General features: G+C 41.0%; 2 protein-coding genes across 3 annotated transcripts; both read left to right on the top strand.

Moving 5' to 3' along the window:
• Positions 1-8: 8 nt before the first annotated feature.
• Positions 9-8,222, top strand: hhatla (hedgehog acyltransferase like, a). 2 transcript variants are annotated; one of them, XM_005933680.3, is made up of 13 exons: positions 9-211; positions 1,198-1,325; positions 2,714-2,781; positions 2,880-2,993; positions 3,423-3,443; positions 3,682-3,876; positions 4,729-4,938; positions 5,396-5,567; positions 5,863-6,007; positions 6,117-6,152; positions 6,244-6,445; positions 7,297-7,438; positions 7,712-8,222. In XM_005933680.3, the coding sequence occupies exons 2-13, from the start codon at positions 1,220-1,222 to the stop codon at positions 7,852-7,854; spliced, it is 1,554 nt and encodes a 517-aa protein (XP_005933742.1). In that variant the 5' UTR covers positions 9-211; positions 1,198-1,219; the 3' UTR covers positions 7,855-8,222. The 2 variants fall into 2 exon arrangements, with proteins under 2 accessions (XP_005933742.1, XP_005933743.1); XM_005933681.3 differs by lacking the exon at positions 3,423-3,443.
• Positions 8,223-11,720: 3,498 nt separating this feature from the next.
• On the top strand, positions 11,721-16,717 carry klhl40a (kelch-like family member 40a). The gene is made up of 6 exons (XM_005933673.2): positions 11,721-12,973; positions 13,120-13,280; positions 13,574-13,681; positions 14,109-14,294; positions 14,547-14,696; positions 16,349-16,717. The coding sequence occupies exons 1-6, from the start codon at positions 11,852-11,854 to the stop codon at positions 16,458-16,460; spliced, it is 1,839 nt and encodes a 612-aa protein (XP_005933735.1). The 5' UTR covers positions 11,721-11,851; the 3' UTR covers positions 16,461-16,717.
• Positions 16,718-16,724: the final 7 nt, after the last annotated feature.

The following is a 16,724-nucleotide window of genomic DNA, read 5'->3' on the forward strand; positions in this document are numbered from 1 at the left end:
CCCTCCTCCTCCTCCTCTTCCTCCTCCTTTCGTTGGGTCCGCAACATCCTGACTGCCAGAGGCTGGTGATCAGAGGCAGCGGCAAAGCCCCCGCAAGACGAATGAAATGAAATCTGCTTTTGCCGCCACCTGCTTTCCCCCAATTTCTTTGGTCTACTGAAGAACTGGCTGTAGTGCTGCCCTCATCCTGACAGTGTAAAGCGGATATAAGGTTAGTAAAACAAGTCTTGTATTAATGCAAAGTGATAAATATGACGGAAACCACCAGGGGGGAACAATCAGAACAAACAGCCGGTGTGTTATCGACTCTGTGCGCACAGAGCATTGAAAAAGTAAGCCTCAATTTGTATGCATGCCGCTTTGCGGGGGATCTGCATAGCCATGGTTACATCTTGGCACTGGCATGCCACACTTGTTCGTCCAACTCCTTTAAGTTCAACTCAAAGTGCGCTACATGAGCATGAAGCACACGCCCTAACACAGCCAGGAACCCGGGCTGTCCACCTGAAAACTAACGGTTTTCCCACTCCAGTGCGCCATTCTTGGCCATTCCAGTTAGGGCTAATTATTCTGTGAAGTGAGTCCCCAGCGCCTCCCAGATCACATAGCACTGCAGCTGCCCTGCTGTACAGCAAACCAACTGCAAGACAGTACTATAATAGGAAGGAGAGGTAGGGTTGCGCAGCTGACGGTGCTGATTCCGAGGAGCCAGAGCTCTGAAGTCCTATTTAAGTCACTGGGCTGTCGATCCGGGAAGCTTATTAGTAAAATACCACCTCGGTGAAACACCCCGGTCTGTCTCAGACCAGTCAGGAACTTGTGTTATTACTGCGCTGACCCGTTTTTGTGGGTGTATAGTTTCTATAGGCACAGGCTGATTTCCACTGGGTAATACTGCCATGGACATCTACCATAAAAATGAACTGTACTGGGTTTCTCCTCATGTTTTGTCCGGTTAATCCTGCGGAGCATTTTATTTATCGAGGAACCTGTCAGCGTGCATGCTTTCATACTGACATGTCACAGCAAACTACAATGTAACAATTTCCAAAGAATAACCTGGTTCAGTAAAATAAACTTTTTAACCCTGCATTTCTCTCAGAGTTTTCCTTTTTTTGTTTTGTTTTCTGTTCATTTATACTGGTTCCCTTCACTTAGGTCTAACATTATGTGGCTGATTGCTTTTCAACCCATTAGGCTTCAAGTGTGCAGATTCACCATGGGGATCAAGACTGCCCTCCCTAGATATGAGCTGTATCTCTACACAGCTGTACTTGCTGTGGCCTTGATATGGGCTGGCAGTTGGATATTTGAAGCTTCAAGTGGTGAGTGCACAACGTGTCAAGAGATGTCCGGAGTGCATGCATGCGCGCGCGCGCGCACACACACACACACACACACACACACAGGCTGTCGTGTAACTGAGAAAGTCCGAAAAAAAAATCAATATCACAGTGCTTTAACATTTATAGAGGTTAATTGAAATCCACTGATATTCCCTAAAGTCGGAGAGAATGGACACTTTTATGCACCTACTATCAGCTTTAGGAGCACAATTTTCACTCATGATCTGATAAATGTCACTGAAAGCCAAGTGACAATGCAATTCAATTCCAATGCAATTTAAAAACTGCCTCAAAAAGCACCGTCCTACATCCTACAACAGTGCTCCATTTAACCTAAAACAGGGCAGAACAAAGTTCATTTAGTAGATGAAAAGAGACTGCTTCCCCCCAAGGAACTCCTGCGTGTTCTTATTATGTGAAGACAATTTGAAAAAATGGTCCACTTACTCTCTAATTATTTCCCAGATGGAGATATTTCTGACTAAGTTACACTGAGCCAACTAACTCCAAACCCTTCATCCTGAAATAACACCAAATGTTTGCATGCGTTCAGACTATGACATGCTTCGACCAGCCTCTTCACAAACTGATCTGAGTGGACTGAGTGCAATCGGGTGACTGGTGCTGTCTGTCACCGTCTGTGCTGTCATACAGTCTAGATGTCAATCATCATTTTAGTCCAGATATTTTTTCTCCTTCAGTCTCTGTCTCTTAAAATGGTCATTTGTAATACTCAGGTCTGCATGCTACAGTAGCACTGTATACTGGCAATAGTAGTTTGGCTGTGTTCCCAGAAGCTTTCCCCGAATTACCCTTACATTTTGAGGCTTCTCCAGCTTTGGCTGGAAAACCCTACTCCCCACTGGTGGTGGTGTAGGTTGATCACATTTGTTGCTACACTGATTGCTTCAACTTTGGTCACCACTGCGATTGTTTTTGGTGTTGTGTTTGTCATTTATGTGTTAGCGCTTTGTTCAGGTTATATAGAAAACTACTCTCCTGCAACAAGATTATGTCTACATGAGACTAGATGTCAGCCTCAGAATAGAAAGCTCTGCAGTGAGTGTATTATGTAATATTTGGTGTTATAAAATAGACCAGAAGTGCTCTCAGGCCCTTAAATTTGCAATAATCCAATGAACACACCAAAGCTCTTCAAGCTGTGACTACCTGCACGACTATTTTCTTACAGAGGAATAACCAGCTCATATAAAAATGCCCAAAGCAAAGCTGCTCAAAGCCTGGATTCCCTAACACAGAGGCTTTACAGTGTCCTGTCATTACTTAAAGCTGTTTTGCATTATTAATAAAACACCTCAGCATGCACAAATGGAGATTATCGTTTTTTTGTTTGTTCGTTTTTTCAGAAAATGCAAACAGAAAGACCTTCAAGGAAAGCGTCAAACCAGGATGGCATTATTTTGGCAGGAAAATGGTAAGTCCCTCTTCTTCATGTATTCTCTATACGGCTGCACAGCGCCATGTTAAGCGAGCGGTTGTTATTTGATCCTAATGCATTTTTCCTTGCTGTAGGATGCTGCGGACTTCGAATGGGTGATGTGGTTCACGACATTCCGCAATCATATCCTTTTTGCTCTCGTTGGTCATGTGATCTTTGCCAAGATATTTTCCCTGGTGGCTCCAAAGGTGCGCGGGTGTGAATGCTCACGAGATACTCCTGGGTTTTGAATAAATACACGTGCGGGCTCATGGTGTTTTCTCTGTAAATATGTATTTCACACATATTTGCATGTGCTCAAGTGTGAAGAAAGATATTACAGTAAATGCAAAGCTGCATTCTGCTGATGTGAACAGAAGGCCTTGAAGTGATTAATTAAATGTAGTTTTATTCCATTTTTATTCAATGAGATGTTTTTCTGTTCCAGAACAAAAATGTTTCTCGTGGCTTTTATTTGAACCTCAAGGCCTGACAGATTGACTCAACACAGCATGAGCTGCTTTCTTTGATACCAAGTTCCCATCTGTTGCGTCTCTGCTGTGAATATCTGGACATATTTAAAACAGTTCATCATGTTTTAAACATGTTTTCTGTCTTGTTTCATGTTTACAATGAAGATTGGTATAAATGGATGTAAGGTAACATTAAAAGATCTTAGAATTTCACAACATTTGCCATGCATTTCATTTAAATTGTGCATATGTGGACTGTAGATTTGTTTTCATTGCCCTGTAATTTAATCTTCCCATCCTTAGGTATTTTAATTTTTTGCAGTGTCATGAGTGTTATTATACTAACACCACTCTTCATGTGTGTTCCTGAATTCTGAACTATATCCTGATATCTTGACTAATTCTGGCTCCTTCTTATCCACAGCACAGATCCTTGGTCTTTGGGGTGTATGGAGGTTTGGCAGTCCTGGTAACGATGGGCTGGACTTTCTTGGCTCTGGTTCTTTCTCATTGCATCATACTATACAGCGTGGCTATATTCAAAAGTAAATGGATGTGCTTCGCTGCAGGCTTGTGTACGCTGGCCTCCATCAAGCTGGAGCCCTTTAACTCCTGGCAGGTGAGGGAATGGTAGCAACGTAGAAGTTTAACAACTTCACCTACTTCCAAAGTCCAGCGATGCATGTAATAAATACTACAACATTTGTGCTCGACCACCACATTTCTTCCTAATGATCCTAATGGAAGTTCTTTCTGCCCGTCCCTGAGCCTGGTTCTGCTGGAGGTTGCTTCCTGTTAAAAGGGAGTTTTTCCTTCCCACTTTCTCTCAGTGCTTGCTCATAAGGGGTCATTTGATTGTTTGGGTTGTCTCTGTATTATTGTAGGGTCTTTACCTTACAATATAAAACACCTTAAGACAACTTCATTTGTGATTTGGTGCTATATAAATAAAACTGAACTGCAACTTTTCTGGAGTTTAGCTGAGTTTGTATGGGTGTTTCCAGGATTTTCCAAAATGTGGTGATTCAGACTCAGAAGCAGTTATTGAAGCCCACTGGAAATAAGTGAGGTTTATTAGAAAGAAACAACCAATAAAACCATTTGAAAATTGGTTGAATTTAAATGCAGACAGACCTCCAGCCTCCCTAAACATGCACTAGAAAACGTGAATGCTCTGTAGCATCATAGTGTTCACATTGCTACACACAGTTGTTGTTGGCCCCCCTTTATCCACACCACTGTGAAAGGTTTCAGCTGTAGGTGATCTTAGAAGCGTTACCAAACCGGAGAATGATCCCGAAACACTATAGATAACATTACAAATTATAGTATTTGGTCTAATATGTAATGTATGGACACATGATTACAGTACTGACAGCATACAGCTTCTGCCAGATTGTTATTGTCGTCCTTATGCAGACTGGTGTTTGAGGCTCAGAATAACTTTTATCCCCCCACTGCCCCACAACAGGAAGCCTTGGTAACTGGTTCCTTCAACCTCCAAGATATCCTGTTCTATGGCGGTTGTGGCTTCAGCATCATGCGCTGTATGAGTTTTGCTTTAGAGAACTGCGAGAAGAAGGAAGGCAACTACACGTTCTCAGACCTGGTGAAATACAATTTCTACCTCCCATTCTTCTTCTTTGGACCGATAATGACATTCGACCGGTTTCATGCCCAGGTGAGGATTGAAATCAAATGGAATATAAAGATAAACTGGTGTTTTTTTAAAAAAGAAACCCTAATATTTCTTTTAATCAACAGTAGGTACATCTATTCTTTAATTAACTATTTTATTAATGCGAATAATTAATTGGTCCAAAAATAGTTAAAAATCTGTAACTCTGCTATTCTGAATGGTGTAATCATCAAATATTCAAGTTTCTATGGAATATGGCAGGGATAGCTCAGTAGGTAGAGTGGTCGCCCCATGATCGGAAGGTCAGGGGTTCAAATCCCCTGAATGGCTACCTGAGCAAGGTACTGTCCTTACGCACTGCTCCCCCGGTGCACCTGCTTAGTGGCTGCCCTCTCTCAAATGCAGAGAGAGTAATTTCCCCACGGGGATCAATAAAGTATACATTATTCTATAATTCCAACAACAGCATGTGGGTTTAGTGGAAGCTTTTGTTCTACAGGCAAATAACACTCAGCTGATCCGTAAAGAGAGGGAGATGTGGAACATCACCACCAAGGCCTTGTTGCACCTGGGAGGTATTCTCGTGGTGGATGTCTTCTTCCACTACCTTTACATTCTGACGATACCCAGTGACATGAAGCTGGTCGCTAAGCTTTCTGACTGGTCTCTGGGTGAGTAATTAAATCCAAAGCTTTTTCCTTTCTTTCGCACTTGCACTGAAGTTTTCTTGCTTCAGTCATTTGATTTCTTGTGGTTTGAAATAACATTGTTATTCCCTAAAATCATACTATTTCCAAGGAAAATCAGTGAAAAAATGAATAATCTAAAATTGTAATGAGACATCATTTCAAGTTAATCTGCTACTGGAGGTTTTCTCAGAGGCAGGACTTTAAATAAATGCCTGAAAAGACTGTGGGATATATTCTAATTAGGAGAGATTCAGATTTGTTTTTATGTGATTCACAGCTGGACTGGCTTATTCCAACTTGGTGTATGACTGGGTGAAAGCGGCTGTAATGTTCGGCGTCATCAACACCGTGGCAATGCTGGATCACCTGGACCCTCCTCAGCCTCCCAAGTGTATCACCATGCTTTACGTCTTCGCTGAGACGTACGTGCGACTTGCATCAGCAGTGTGAAACCACAGTGTAGTTTCTTGGTTCGCTCTGCAAAACCGTAAAATGTGTGAAAGTATTCATGAAACTTTGTGTCTTTTGTAGGCACTTTGACAGAGGCATCAATGACTGGCTGTGCAAGTGAGTGCATGGATGATTTAAATTCATGGGCATAAAGAACCGAACGCGGTATAGACAAGAGGATTTTGACTCATCGTTGTGTCACGTGCAGGTATGTTTACGACTACATTGGTGGAAATCACGATCAAATCTTCAAAGAACTTCTTGCAACCATCTGCACTTTTGCCGTCACCACCCTGTGGCTGGGCCCATGTGAACTGGTTTATATCTGGTCCTTTTTCAACTGCTTTGGTCTCAACTTTGAGCTGTGGGTGGCCAAGTTCTTCTCCCTTCCACCACTTTCTACCATAGAGGTGAGAAACGATAAGGCAAATAGTAATGCCCCTAGGCATGTTTGAGCATGGATGAAAATTCTTGCCTTGAATAACAATTTGTGTCTGATACATTTAAAGAAGAAATTAAATTACTTGGTAAAAAAAATTCTTTAGAGTCTTGACACAAACACAGGAATCTATCAACATTTTGTCATCACATTTAGTCACTGGATACAGAATCTCTTCTTCATCACTGATAGTGATCTTGGTATTTAATGAGCACTGATTTTAAGTCACTCTATCACACTTTGTGGAAGCTGCGTAATGGACTGAGACAGAATAGTGTGTATTTGGTTCCTGTTTCCCCGTGCCCTTCTTGTTTCTCTCCTTTTCCCCCCCTCTTTCTGTCTGGCTCTACCAGAGTTCTCTTCCTGTCTAAAGGAAGTTCTTCCTTCTCACTGTTGCCAAGTGAGCCTCAGGGGCTATTATCTAATTCTCTTTAATGTTGTACCTTTCATTATAAAGGGGAGTGAACTGGCAGTTAATAAATAAAACTGGTGGTTATCAACTTCACAGATCCATTTCTTAGTTTGATGGGCCTTAATATAGTACTGACCTGAGAGCAACAGGATCAAAAGTAAGCTGAGCGACACGATTTTGAGGTGTGGAACTATTTTTATTCATTTAAAAAGCCATTATTCAAAGAAGTGGATCTACTATATTTGCCCCAAGAATATAATAGACAAGAGAAAAGCAAAACAGATCCTAATTTAAAGATGGACTAAGCATCTATCAAACATTTCACAGGTCTGCAGGATGGCAGCAGAATTAAATTTTTTCTTTTTCTGTGTTAGTTGTAATTTTGTGCTCTGTTGTGTGTCTTCTGTTAGAGTGCCATGGGTGAAGCCATGTCACGCAGGATCCGCGGTTTGTTCAATGCGGCCAACTTCTGGGCTATCGTCCTCTACAATGTTCTCTCCCTGAACAGTTTGGAGTTTGCCAAAATGGTGGGAAGGAGACTGATTTTTAAAGGTGGGGAACAACATCAGTATGAATAAAAAACAGGGTTTTTTCTCAGTTCCAAAAGCACAGGAAAACAAGAAAAGTAAAAACTTGAGGGGCTTAATGCTCCACAGATCATTTGACTTCAGCATCGCTTCTGTTTTCTTCATAGCATTAAACATTCTGTGACACAACTCTGACAGGGCTTGTTCACTGGATTATCTGCAGTATTTCCTTTAAAGTTGTGCTTTAATGTTCTCACCCCCCCTCCCCCTTCCTCCTTCTTCTTTGTCCTATTGTTAGGTTTTCCTCTGTCGACCCTCTCTGTGTTACTCGTGACCTACTGTGGTGTGCAGCTGGTGAAGGAACGAGAGAGACAACAAGCCTTGCTGGAAGATCCAGAGCCGGTGAAGCCAGTAGATGGTGGCAAAGAAAAAGCAGAATAACCTGGCAGAGAAACAGTTTCACAGACTTAATGGTCAATGGGCGCTCACGTGGTTCTATTCTCGGCCTTGCATTCTGTAACAGAACCATGCTGGTTAACAGCCATTCAGCACCTATATTGTTCACAAGCCGGTGTTTTTCCTTTTGTTTGTCGGAAGCGAGGCAATGATTCGAACTGTGAAAAATCCGCAAGTGCACTTGCTGTTGATAATCAACACGTACTTTGGCACAAACCCACCGACAGTGCATTTAGTATTTGTATCGATCTGGACTAAAGATTGTTTAAAATCAAATCTATCTATCTATCTATCTATCTATCTATCTATCTATCTATCTATCTATCTATCTATCTATCTATCTATCTATCTATCTATCTCTCTCTCTCTCTCTCTCTCTCTCTCCTATCTCTCTCTCTCTCTCTCTCTCTCTCTACTCTCTTCTCTCTCTCTCTCTCTATATAATATTATACTTATATATATAATATTATATATATATTATATAATATATATATATAATATATATAATACAATATATATAAACTATGTTTAAAAGTACTTAAGGACATATAGTATTGTAAAGGAAGAATTACTTTTGGTCTGTGTGGTTCTGTTCTCCTTCACTTTTATTTCTTCTTCCTTTTTTATCACCATCTTTGTTTTTTATTTCATTGAGATGGTTGAGATCCAATCTTATTGATCTGTAATCAAGCTAAAAGGGTAAAACTTGAAGAAAACTTGAAATCAGGGCGTCATAAATGGAGTGCAATAAAGAAAATAAAAAGGGTGCTATGGAGGTCCTCCACATAGCTTGCAGCTGATTGTAATGTACAGTATAATTGTTTTACTCTTACTAAGAAAAATATATATGACGGTAAAGCACTGGTATTTTAGTTTGATTATGTATCAGATCTCCTGTGATACTGAGTACTGAATGTAGCTAAGTCACTGGAAACCATTCAAAGAATGACTGCCTTACTCTACTACTGTCCACAGGAGATTACTGTGGGTGTGGCATTTTGGTCCATCTCTCCTCGGCCCTCACTCACATAATAAAGACCCCCACTTGAAAGGCCAGAAGCCCAGCAGGGGACATGGGTCAGTGTTATGCTGCCTGTCAACAAAACCTGCTGTGTGTCTTCAGTGCAGCAGTCAGAGAGAGAGAAAAACTCGATGCAATGCTTTTTCCCACTTTTGGGTATTCATTAAAAGTGTTCATTTCAAATGTTTGACTTGTAATAAAGTGGTGTTTCGTCCAGAAGGGACACTCCTGCTGTGAGTTTGTTTGGTTGCTATTTGCAGTGAGATTGCTGTGTGTACATGTATGCACCTATGAGCTGTTCAGGACGGTCTGCATTAAAACATTTGAACAAATTCATTCTCTTTGAATGGACGAAAAAGGCTTTCCTGCTGATTTGTGAGACACTGCCATTCATCACCACCAGATGGCCCAGTTTGTCCAAAGTTAATTTCTGCTATTTCCTTTGTGGTTACAGCATGGATGATTACAAACATCCAATGTTTGCTAAACTTTTCTTTTGGCCTGTCCGACAGTGTAGCAGTTGTTGTGTGAAGGCCAAAAAATGCCACACAGATTTACTTTCCCATGTGGACCATTACTGTATTTGCTATAATGGTCCACTTGATAGTTATGTTTCATTAGAATTTTATCAGGATTTTTAATTTTGAGTTATTATAATCACAACGGACAAGACTGAACAGAAAAGAAAACAAAGAAAGAGAAGTTGGGAAGAAAGAAAGAGGGAGAGAAAGGGACAGAGAAAAAAAACACATCAACAACAGAAGTGGGACAAAACCACCTCTTTGCCAACAGGCTACACTGCATGTCAGGATGGTTAAAACATACCCTTTTAGAAAAGCCCGGGCCAAATTAAGTAATTCACTTGTATTTGTTGATGAGTGTTCCTTTTATGAAACCAGTCTGGCCAGGCCCTATTATGAGGTGGGTTATCTTTTCTAATCTTTTAGAGTTTTGTGACGTCAGTAACCAATACAGTGTGACACCCAAAAAGCATTGTTGGCTTCATGTTGAGGTTTACTGGCACAGAGCACAGAGAATTATTTAACACGATTACTTGAACTTTTGTTATTTTTTTTAATGCTGCTGGCAACCCAAAACGTCTGCTATGCTGAAGCTTTATGCAGCTACAATGTGTCGTCTTAGTTTATTTGTATAGTGACAAAAAAGAAGAAGCTTGGCAAAGAATAAGGCTATGTGAGATTTTAAACTTTGAACTGTTTTGAGTTTGAGGTTCATAAATCAGACGCTGATGCTATAGTGGTGTAAACCTTTATATGGCCCGCGCATGTCAAACCTCTTTTATCTTGCGGGCCCAGAGAGTGCACTTTGAGCTTGGACCAGTGAAACTCCCCTTTCTATCATTCAATTACACGTTTATTCCCTGGGAAGGATTAATGTGAGGGGAAAAGGTGCATTTACGACAGTATTTCTTAGTTTTTCAACATGATAAATGGATTATATTACATAAAAGTTTAGGTTTCATTGCCTAGACAAATGTTTTAGTGCATATCTGTATGGTAGGTGGTGAAAAACAGGAATCTTGTTTTGTATGGTATGGGCCATCATTTGGGAGGTCTTTAACAATAAGAAAAACTGTAAAAGCTGTGAAATTATAGATAAAACTTTTATATCCTCCTTCACATTTTCCAAAGCCTTTCAGACCGTAGTCTTTGCTGGGCTGATTCTGGTACCCGGGGCTTTTGTTAGACATCCCTGATCATGACTTTTAATTCTATACCAGGGTTAGGCCACTCCAGGCCTCGAGGGTCGGTGTCCTGCAGATTTTAAATCACACCTTGGGTAAACACACCTGAATCAGATGATTAGTTCATTATCAGGCCTCTGGAGAACTTCAAGAGATGTTGAGGAGGTCATTTAGCCATTTGAATCAGCTGTATTGGATCAAGGACACATCTAAAACCCGCAGGACACCGACATTCGAGGCCTGGAGTTGCCCACCCCTGTTCTATACCTTCTACATATATGTGATGCACTGGTCACATTTTTCAGACTCGCTTTCAACCACTAGATGCCAGTACTGTTTGTCACTTAGTATACATTGTTGTTGCAAATCACTTAATGTTGGCACATGTATACATACATACATATGGAATAAGTAAAATGTGGGATATCACATAATAATAATAATCCTCATTTATACCAGATGTATAAAATATTAAAACTTTTGCTTGTTTTTTGTAATTGTGGCTGAAACAGTTTGAAAAATATTTTAATCACAATGGAACTAACACTGTTTTTATACACCAACTGTGAAGATTTCAGTTGAAGGAGCAACTACAGACTGATGATCTGGAAGGGATCTGTCAGAGCTAGAATTAGGAAAACACAGTACAGGTATTACGATAAAAAAGAGAACACAAAGCAGTTGACCCACAGTCCATCAAAGCCTCATCAGGCGAGTCATATTAATTTTTTAAACTAACAAATATTAAAACTTCGGATATTTCCTCCCTCTGTATATATTTGTTTTATGATATGAGTTGGCACTACTCATATACTCCTATACCTCTATTAATATACTTACAATATGATAAACTGACTCTGTGTGAGGCCAGTGTGATCACAAATTAAATCAATATTTGATTACGTGTGTGTGAAAGTGTCGCTGTGATCAGACCCAGCGAAGCTGCTCGATGAGTTGTTCTTCTGGATTTAACAGCCCCTGTCATTCAGCTGTTTGTGGGGGTCTGTGTGGTGCAGCAGAGGATAGGTCCCCCTGTCCACCAAGTTGGATGCCTCAGCTTTGTGAGGGTCCTGTCTATAAATACCCCTGACTTGCGTAGTGGCTGACAGCCACAGACAGCTGCAGCCACAAGCCATCCAACTACACGAGACTATTCAGGGCAAACTGAGCCACCCTGTGCACTGAAAGTCCCGCTCTGTTGTGGGGAGAGTGTAGGGAGCCCACGAAACCCAACCCGCACACGGCAACAGAACAAAATGTCTGCCATGACTATAGATCCAGTGGCGCAACCTCGGATGTACCAGCAGACCTTGCTTCAGGATGGACTGTGTGACCTCTTAGAAAATGACAGATTTGTGGATTGTGTCCTCAAAATCCAGGACAAGGAGTTCCCCTGCCACCGCTTGGTTCTGGCAGCTAGCAGCCCCTTCTTCAAGGCTATGTTCCTGTCTGACTTGGAGGAGAGCAAGAAGAAGGAGGTTGTCCTCAAGAATGTGGAGCCTGGGGTTATGGAGATGATCCTGCGGTACTTGTATACATCTGACATTAATCTGACAGAACAGAATGTCCAAGATATATTCATGGTCGCCAACATGTACCAGATCCCCTCCATCTTCTCTGTGTGTGTGTCCTATCTCCAAGAAAAGTTGGTGCTCGGGAATTGCTTGGCTATCTTCAGACTGGGGCTGCTTCTGGATAGTCCCAAGCTTGCTCTTGCCGCGAGAGACTTCATCTGCGAGCGCTACCAGGTTGTTGTCAGGGACCAAGACTTTCTGCAGCTAGCTCCCAGCGAGGTGGCCATCATCATCACCTCAGACGCCCTTAATGTTGAGCGGGAGGAGCAGGTGTTTGAATCCCTGATGGACTGGGTCAAGCATGACGAGACCAATCGGGTCAAAGATCTGCCCGAACTGTTGCACTGTGTTCGCTTCAGACTCATGCCTTTGGATTACTTCAAAGAAAAAGTGGAGCGTCACCAGTACATCCGCTTCAGCCAGGACATCAAGAAGGAGCTGGATCTCGTCAGGGACGCTCACAGAGGGCGGCTCCCTAAGCCGAAGAAGCCTGCAACAGATGGGGCAAAGGGGGGTGAAGGCAGTGAGGATGAGGAAGATGATGAGGACGGTTACCTGCCAGGCATACTCAACAACAATCCTCGTTTTGGGATGTTTGAAATGGACCTCATACTTATGATCAGCGACACAGGGACTGTGGCCTACGACCCGGCAGGAAACGAGTGCTTTGTTGTGTCAGAATCCACTGAAATTCCCAAGAATCATTGCAGCCTGGTGACAAGAGAGAACCAAGTGTTTGTTGTGGGAGGACTTCTCTACAATGAAGAGGACAAAGATGAACCATTCAGCTCCTACTTCCTGCAGGTAGTGTGTAATCTATGAAAACCATTTGTAGCTCTTTACAACCTGAACTCTGACGATGGCTCCTTTTCAAATCTTAAGCTACTTTAAAAATATTTCTGGATTCTTTTGTATTTAATTCCTCTCACATCACTTTTATTTATCCCCAGTTTGACCCAGTCAGTTCAGACTGGTTAGGGATGCCTCCACAACCCAACCCACGCTGTCTGTTTGGCCTGACTGAAGCTGAAAACTCAATCTTTGTTGTTGGAGGAAAGGAACTGAAGGACGGCGAGCACGCACTGAGCTCAGTCATGATCTATGACAGACAGTAAGTTTAATATGCTCTAGTGCAATGGAAAATGCACATCTTATCTAAATTATGGCCATCTCTCTTGGAAATATAATTGCATACGATAGTAAATACGATTTGTTTAAACTTTGACCTTAAAATTCAAAATCATCAAGGCTGGAAATGTGTGTTTTCCTTATAAAAGGAACAAAACAGCAACTCCCAAGCCTCGTTTCTTCTTAGAATCACAGTTTGCATGAGTCACTCACTTTATCATCTGCAGAGTCTGTTCATGATGGTACATGTTCTTCTTCATTTGCACATCTGCACAGGTCTTTCAAATGGGGAGAATCTGATCCCCTGCCTTATGAGGTGTATGGCCATGGAACTGTATCACACAAAGGGCTCGTCTACGTCATTGGAGGGAAGTCTGAAAGCAGGTAAGTGCACTACAGGCTTTAAAAGCCCACATTTTTATGATAATGTCGGTAGGAAAAAAAAGAAAAATCATTATTAAACCTCATTCATCATCAGTCTCATAGTTTTATTTTATTATTATTTAATTATTTTGTGTTCTGCGGATTTTGTAACTCAGTTTATAACTTTGGCTAAACAGAACTTTTAAAGTCTGCGGTGGCTGAGCACAATGTTTCATTTTGTTATTTTAATGGGGAGCAGACCAAAAACCAACCAACTTAAAAAACAAATAAATAAACAGTCCTGGCTCCTGCGAAATCAAAAACATCAGAAATGAACAGGATTAGAACATATATGACGAAACTTATGCATGAACTCAAATAATCCGTTTAAAAAAGCATATTTTGTCTGTTTGTTTGCACATGCGTGTTTGCGCACGTGTGTGTGTAGGAAGTGCATGAGAAGAGTGTGTGTCTACAATCCCACTAAGTTTGAATGGAAGGACCTGGCCCCTCTGAAAACAGCTCGCTCTCTGTTTGGTATTGCCGTCCACAACGACCAGATCTTTGTGGTCACAGGAGTCACAGACTCAGGCCTCACCAGCTCTGTGGAGGTCTACGACATTGCCAGCAACAAGTGAGACAATGTTTTATTATATATATATATGACTCGCTTTATTACATATATATAACCCGCTTTATCTACTCGTAACAAGGGGAAGCATCTGTCCGCATTAGTGAAATGACTCACTGAGCACAAACAAGAGATCATTAGATCATAAAACGCCACTAGTGGTACTGGTACGGGTGTCATTCAGTATTATTGAAGCTTGTTTAACACCATCACGTCCCCGTGTGTGTTTGTGTCCTTATTGTCCTGTTATTCCAGGTGGTCTGAGTTCACAGAGTTCCCTCAGGAGCGCAGTTCCCTTAATCTGATCTCAATGGGGGGGTTTCTGTACGCTGTGGGCGGCTTTGCCATGATGCCCAGTGAAACCAGTGAGGAGCCCGTCCCAACAGAGATGACTGACATTTGGAGGTGAGAGCCTACTAGACATAACAACTGAATGTAAGGTCACAGAAAAACAAAAGAGGAGGAAAATCACTTTATACACACAAATGATCATTTAGGTGATGAAGGGATTTTAGTGAGCGAATTTTATCCAACAGTAAAGTTTTATTCAGACTCCTTGTAAGAGTTTCAGAGTGAAAGACTGTCTTTAAAGTTTATAAAGTCTGCTGTTACAAAGGCTTATATTAAACATGTCCAAAGTATAAATAATGAAGTCATGTACAAACAATCCTTATAAGCCAAAGCTAGGGATTCGGGCTGCTCTAAACACTCAAATCCAATTGTTGGTGTTTTGTTTTTTCCTTTTCACTCTGCACGATGACGAGAGACGCACAGCCTGATCAGTTTCAATCAACCTGATTGGTTGTAAGCACAGAGGCCCCACTGTCCTGCTGTTCAAAACCTCTGCTTAGGAGGGGCAGCTGATGTGAGACAGGGGAAAGGACACCGAAGGAGCTTGTTTTACATAGTGGATGAACTGACAGGCGACACCAAGGTTCACTATGGGATAAATAAGACCTATACAAATACAACAATTCTGAACAATGCAAAGTTAAAATACAAGAATAATATTCTGGAGTTGTAAATGAGCACAATAGATTTACGTTAAATTCTTATGGTAGTCTGAGAAGCCCGCTGCTGTTACAGGGTCCCAGTGCTCCTGTTTTTCTGTATTTTCAGTAGCATTAACAGACACTTCAGTTAATAGTAAAATGGACATTTCAGTTTATGTTACCATTAGCAGGCATTTCCTTTCATTGTAACTCATTAAATTAACCTTTAAGCATGTCTTTAAGCATACATGTCTATGCAATTACAGCTTATCTGGTATTTGCTCAAAAATTCTTCATCTTTTTTGTAATCTGTACTTATTACTAGGACATTTAATCGCTGGTACTTGTCGCCAAGTGCTTGCTCACAGGGGGTCGACTGATTGTTGAGGTTTTCTCTGTGTCATTATAGAGTCTTTATAATATAAATCACCTTAAGGTAACTGTTTTGATTTGGTGCTAAATGAACAAAACTGAATTGAAAGCAATTTTCATCCAACACTTCACAGTGAAGATTATTATTTTAGTGATGTAGGAGAAATCTAAACATACTCCATATTCATGGATTATTTTCCAGGGAATTTTGGTAAATTATAGCAAAGAAATTAATTTTACAATATTTGGACCATTTTATGTGTTTTTAAACATTTCTTGAGGTAAGGTTTCAGCAACAAAGCACAATCTGAGCACATCAAATAAGAGCAGAATAGCAGGAAAATCACTGAATAATTAGTAACCTTCATTTATGTTAAAAATAAAAACATTTGACCTAAACTACAATTTTGACATGTTTTAAAGTTTTGCATCTAAAGCTGGAGGACTTGGACTTGCTAATGGTACATAGGCATTGATTAGGATCTTTTCAAAACATTTGTTGTGAGGTATAATAATGGCTGCTGTCTACAGTGCTGTTAATAATAGCTTCATTTGATACACAGCTGTCAGGAATTCCTTTTGTGCCTAATCATTCTGTCTAGATGAAAAATATTGAGATTGCATTGTTATTACTGTATGCTTTCCTAAGATGCTATGAGGGGAACTCAGCTGACTTATTTATCTTCTCTACAGACATGATGAGTCAGACAAGTGCTGGACTGGGATACTGCGTGAGATAAGCTATGCGGAGGGATCCACTATTCTTTCAGTGCGTCTCAACACTCTGCGACTCACCAAGTTATAACTGTACCAAACTGTTGGCGCCATGAGGTGAATCGTAACTTTAGCGCTGTGTTAAACGGATGCACTGATTAGCTGAGGGTCAGAGAATGTTTCAGGGTAAGGAGTGAACGTGGTGCGCGGGGATGTTATGAAATAAGCATCAAAAGAGTTTTATCTCTCTTTTGCAGTAGGGGGAGACATATACATGCTGTAGCAGGACACGAGTTAGAACATCGCACAAAAATGTATTTTCTAAAATGCTACAGTGTTCCTTTGTACATGTTTT

The sequence above is a fragment of the Haplochromis burtoni genome, unplaced genomic scaffold, assembly GCF_018398535.1.
Source record: "Haplochromis burtoni strain Fernald_Lab_line unplaced genomic scaffold, NCSU_Asbu1 Contig_172, whole genome shotgun sequence".
Classification (NCBI taxonomy): Eukaryota; Metazoa; Chordata; class Actinopteri; order Cichliformes; family Cichlidae; genus Haplochromis; species Haplochromis burtoni.